The 5,826-nt window shown below is 41.2% G+C and overlaps 1 protein-coding gene across 1 annotated transcript; it reads right to left on the bottom strand.

The window, feature by feature from the left end:
* Window positions 1-212: 212 nt before the first annotated feature.
* LOC114273716 (protein FAR1-RELATED SEQUENCE 5) lies at window positions 213-3,766 on the bottom strand. The gene is made up of 4 exons (XM_028215514.2): window positions 3,604-3,766; window positions 905-2,938; window positions 639-824; window positions 213-561 (listed from the first exon to the last, which is right to left on the bottom strand). Exons 2-4 carry the CDS (start codon window positions 2,903-2,905, stop codon window positions 484-486), a joined length of 2,265 nt encoding a protein of 754 aa, XP_028071315.2. The 5' UTR covers window positions 2,906-2,938; window positions 3,604-3,766; the 3' UTR covers window positions 213-483.
* Between the last annotated feature and the right edge of the window lie 2,060 nt (window positions 3,767-5,826).

The raw sequence follows: 5,826 nt of genomic DNA, 5'->3' as shown, positions 1-5,826 counted from the left end.
AGGATCAATAGTATCCATAGTTTTTCCATAGCACAGACCAGAAACTGAATACATATCAAGAAGGCAAGTATATATTTGTGTAAATGATGCAATGGGAAACAGTGCAGAATTTTATTTTATTTCTTGATCAGGAAAGGTGTAATATTTGATTAAAGACACAAAATAGTACTAAAATGAAAGAAAATAAAACGATCACACAAATAAAGACCCCATTGAAGGAAAAGACCAGGTGGCCAGAAGCCAACATAACAGTTATCATATAAAACAGAAAAAACAGACCAGCTCAACTCCCATCAGTTGCTTTTGCAACAAAACATGCCAATGAAGCAAAGATAGCATACTGTTCAATCCAAAGTACCAATACAAATTAACAGGTTTAAGCATCAATACAAATTAACACAACTAGTAGCTAATCTAACAGCAATACACAAGCAGTTCCAAAAGCTGCTTCTCGCAACTGGTCACATCAACCCAAACTTCCACCTAAGTTGTCGGCTTGTCTCCGAGGTGTTCAGAATTTGCAGGTGTATGCCGATTATCACCAATATTTAGATTGACAACCTTTGACAAGTAACAACAAAAGAAGATGTTAACAAGTACATAAATAAAGATTATAAACTATGATTCATATTACATACCTGACTACAATGTGTGCTAACTGAGCGTTGGGATGGCTGAATCACATAATTAACAAAAGGTCCTTGACATAATGCTTGGAAATTGGTATATTGAGGCATTCCATTCCATATCCAAGGCATTGAATTGGGTACGTTACCACATTGTGACATTAAATATGGGAGCACGTTTGGAGGTATTTGTACAGCCTACAAATGAATAATTATATCAAATGAACCCAAATAAAGTTAAGAATGTGAACCCAAAAAAAAAAAAAATGAAGTAATACCTGACGATAATTTTTTCTTTTTCTTGCCAAAACTAATGCCTTTTCCAAGATACGTTTATATCGTCGCTTTCCATGGTGGGAGACAATCTTTTTCTTTAGTCCCTTTGCTTGAGTGACATTTTTATTCTCCATGCAACCTCCCATATCATTGTCCTCACTTACAAAGGAAGAAGAGCTGCGACTCGTATCAAGTGTTTGATCATTAACGTGTGATTCTAACATGTCTTCAACAAGTTTAAGCAAATTTTTTCCGTGCTCAACTGACATCTTATAGGTCTCTTCCAATTCAGATGCCCTGGATAATATCTTAATAAAAAGGGAGCACAAAGACCTATATCGGCTACTCTGTTCCAACTTAGGGTCGACCTCACTATTGCATCCAAGAAAATCTTGAATCATTTCAGCTCTTGCTTTTCTTGTCCACCTTTTTAGGATATAATGACTTGGAATTTCCATAATGTTCATTTCATCTTTAAGGACCTTTATAACATGACTGCACAAGATACCTTTCATCTCAAACAACCTACAACAACATGTGACGTAACCATTTCTGTCCATCCAGACTTGATGTATTCTAACGTGCTTATATGCTGTAACAGTATAAAATAGACAATTGACTCCCTGAGCACGATTTGTTATGCATAGCTCAAGTGCCCCCACATATTGATCTTGGAATTCTTCAAATATAGCCCTGGTGTAAATAGTTCCTGCCTGAATCAACATCTGAACTGGCACTTTTATTATATCAGACAACTTGTATGACAATGCATACTCAGATTCACACTCCTTATACCGGTTTTCATTAAGCATCCTCTCAAAGTGTGTGAAAAATTGTACCAAATTATAATCTGATCTCAAACAGCCTTTCAAATCAGCATTTAAACTTTCACTAAGTTGAGTGCTCTTCATCCCTGCTGACCATCCCCATTTAACATAAGCCCTTACCCATTTTTCTTTCAACTCAAAAATGCTACGCAACCAAGTATTATTGTAAACACCATACTCATCTAACATAGCCTTCCAAGCTGTAAGAAATTCTTCCACTCCTTCATAGTCATTCATAAACTTTTCCAATACACCGCTAACCCCACCAGGACCCTTGAAAATGCTATCCACATGCTTCAATGCATTTTGCTTGATATGCCATGTACATAACCTATGGTACGTGTTGGGCATCACAAATGAAATGGCCCTAGCCATTGTCGCATCCTGATCTGTAAAAATAGTATATGGATGCTTATTTGACATTGCCTCTAAAAAAGTTTGAAATAACCATACGTATGAATCTACTGTGTCATCATACATCAATGCAGCCCCAAAAACAATGGTGTCTTGGTGGTTATTAAAGCCAATGAACAGAACAAATGGTCGGTTTTCTCTATCAAGTTTGTACGTTGTGTTGAACGCCACAACATCCCCAAATTTACCATAGTCCATTATCATTCTAGTATCTGCCCATAAAACATTAGTAATTTTCTCCTCACTATCCAATTGCACAGCATAAAAAAATGTAGGATCCTGTAATCTTTGATTCTGAAAGTACTTTAAGATGATCCCTGCTTCTCCGAAAGCCATCATTCTCTGTCTTTTCGTTCGTAGGTAATTCTTTTGATCAGGAGATACACCTACTACAAGGGGATGGTTGTGTGTTTCTACCAAGTTGATAACCCAATACTTCCCAGTTTGTCTATTTAATTTAATACTCATCGAAGCACGACAATCTGTTCTTGTATCTAGCCCAGCATTCTTCACACGACAGTCTCTTTTATCTGGTTTTTTATACCCCTCCCTAGAACAAACAAATGTCCTTGAAGTAATTTCACCACTCTTACTTTTGGCAGCATAACCTCTTCTAATACTAAATCCAACTCTTCTTCCATAAGAAGCATAAAAATCATATGCAGCTTGCTCCGAGTCAAATTCCACACGTATTGTACGTTTTGATTGCACATCATCCTTCCCATGAACACTCATTTGAGTAGCAATTGCTAAATCATCCATCTTCAACCAATCAATCACGTACTAGTACAAAATCTACATAGAAAGAAAACAAAAAAAAAATTAATACAAATGAGGCTGCTATCAGTGTAAAATGCAAATCAATGCATAATGCCATCATATGATATTATCTATACAACTTATCTAATGATAATATTTCAAGTAATAAGGGCTGGGGACTACAATCCATGATCCAATTTTGTTCTGTTTTTATTTTTAATATTTGTTAAATGTTTTATCATCAGAGGAGCCAATTCTACAAAAAGCAGTACTCAGTATTGGTAAATTAGTTTTATACAACAGATCGATTTTCATACTCGACATACAGAGCTGGAAAATCAAACCTACCCAAACTACAGAAACTCAATAAACACCAAACTAATTTAGTGAAGAAGCAATCTTCAGCAACTCAAAAGAAGACAAAGACATTGTAATGACCAATAAATAGAAATTCAATTTGTTAGGATTTGAACCAAAGATTTCTCTGTACACATTAGGCACCTCAAAATGTAACCATATGCAGAGTTATGTTTTAGGGTTTCTCAAACATACACCCAAAGTGAGTACTTGTGAGTGTAGTATTGACAGATAAACATACACACATGTAATGTTAGGGTTAGGATTGCATATATACATATATTGAGTTGAAGAGGGAGAGAAAGGGGTTTGAGTTGGGGTGAGAGAGAGAGAGAGTTCCATACCCTGATTGATGAAGCCAACCTATTGGAGCTGTTCTACCATGATTGAGATTTGCTTGAAGAGTGGAGAGAGAGAGAGAGAGAGAGAGAGAGAGAGAATGAGAAGCAAACAATGGCACAAAGACAGAGACTGAAAAGCAAACAATGGCGCGAAGACAATACGATCGATCTAGGGTTTTGATTTCAAAATCACCTCATACGGGGTCGTTTTATGTTGCACAATGTTGCCGCAAAAAACCACGTCGTCGTTCACGTTAGAGTTTTTGTTTCAAAATCACCTAATACGTCGTCGTCTTTGGTTCTTAATCCTCTGTTGCCTTACTGTTTTCCTTTCGTAAGATAGGTCCGGAGGATTAAACAAATAAAAAAACATTAAGGGGAATTAAATAAAGGAAATTGACTAGTAAATTCAGTTTTATAAACTTGTAATTTATAAACATTTAGGTGCTGTTTGGTAACACTTACGTTTTCAGTTTTCTGTTTATATTTACAAAAATTTTAAAAACTCAAATAAAAACTTGTTTGGTAAAATTTTTGATTTATAAATCAGTAGTCTCAGTTTATAAATTTGGCCAAAAAATGAAAACACAAAAAATGTGTTTTCATTTTGAGTTTTTAGTTTTTTTTTTTTTTTTACCACCCAACACTAGCCACCACTCACCTCCCACTACCACCTACCACCACCACTCACCACCTACCTCCCACCACCACCCACCACCCGCCACCACTACCCACCAGCCACCCACCAGACACCACCCACCTGCCACCAACTAGCCACCACCACCCACCCCTCGCCGCCACCACCACCACCACCACCCGCAACCCACCTACCATCCACCCACCACCACCCGCCACCCGCCACTACCATCCACCGCCCGCCACCACCACCTGCCATCTACTTGCCACCACCACTCACCACCCACCATCCACCACCAGCCACCTGCCACCGACCCGCCACCACTACCTACCACCCACCACCACCCACCACCACCCACCACTCACTCGCCACCCACCTGCTACTACCACCACCACCACCACCATCATCACTCACCACCCACCACCACCACTACCACCACCCACTCGCTACCATCTACCACACGCCACCGTCACTCACCCACCCACCACCACCACCACTCGCCATCTACCCGCCACCACCCACCACTACCTGTCATCCGCCATCCACCACCTACCTGTCACCACCACCACCACCCACTCGCTATCACCTACCACCCACCACCGTCACGCACCCACCCACCCACCCACTCACCAACCACCACCCGCCACCTACCTGCCACCACCCGTCATCCGTCACCCACCTGCCATCACCAGCCACCACCAGCCACCACCACCACCACCCACTCGTTACCACCCACCACCCGCCACCGTCACCTACCCACCTACCATCACCACCCACCACCCACTACCCACCCGCCACTGCCCACCACCCACCACCACCCGTCATCCGCCACCCATCTGCCACCACCACCACCCACCACCCGCCACCACCACCCACCACCCGCCACCACCACCCTCTCGCTACCACCTACCACCCGCCACCGTCACCCACCTACCCGCCACCACCACCTACCCTCCACCACCCACCACCACCCGCCATCCGCCACCCACCACCACCCACTCGCTACCACCCGCCACCGTCACCCACCCACCACCACCACCCACCCGCCACCATCCGCAACCACCAGCTACCCACCACCCACCGTCACCACTTGCCACCACCGTCTTTCGCCGCCACTTGCCATTTCTCACTCTTTTTTATATTTTTAAATTTTTTTAAACATTTTGTTAATTACCAAACGCGTTTATAGTTTATGTTTTTCTAAAAATAAACAAAAAATAAACAAAAACCAGTTTATAAAATTTTTGTAAATATAAACTGAAAACGTAAACGTTACCAAACACACCCTTACGTTTTCAGTTTATATTTATAAAAATTTTATAAATTGATTTTTGTTTATTTTTTATTTATTTTTAAAAAAACATAAATTACAAACACGTTTGGTAATTGACAAAATGTTTAAAAAAATTTAAAAATATAAAAAAAGAGTGAGAAATGGCAAGTGGTGACAAGTGGTGGCAAGTGGCGGCGGAAGACAGTGGTGGAAAGTGGTGACGGTGGGTGGTGGGCAGCTGGTGGTGGTGGGTGGTGGCTGGTGGGTGGTGGTGGTTGGTGGTGGCGGGTGGCGGATGGTGGTGGCAGGTGGGAAG

The sequence above is a fragment of the Camellia sinensis genome, chromosome 14, assembly GCF_055761805.1.
Source record: "Camellia sinensis isolate YWXY chromosome 14, ASM5576180v1, whole genome shotgun sequence".
Taxonomy (NCBI): Eukaryota; Viridiplantae; Streptophyta; class Magnoliopsida; order Ericales; family Theaceae; genus Camellia; species Camellia sinensis.
This window is presented reverse-complemented; position numbering and strand designations above follow the sequence as displayed.

Coding starts and splice junctions, on each gene's coding strand:
- LOC114273716 (XM_028215514.2), bottom strand. CDS start 2,905: ATGGATGATTTAGCAATTGCTACTCAAATGAGTGTTCATGGGAAGGAT. Junction 825..904: donor AAAGAAAAAATTATCGTCAG/GTATTACTTCAT, acceptor ATTCATTTGTAG/GCTGTACAAATACCTCCAAA. Junction 562..638: donor TTAGCACACATTGTAGTCAG/GTATGTAATATG, acceptor TACTTGTCAAAG/GTTGTCAATCTAAATATTGG.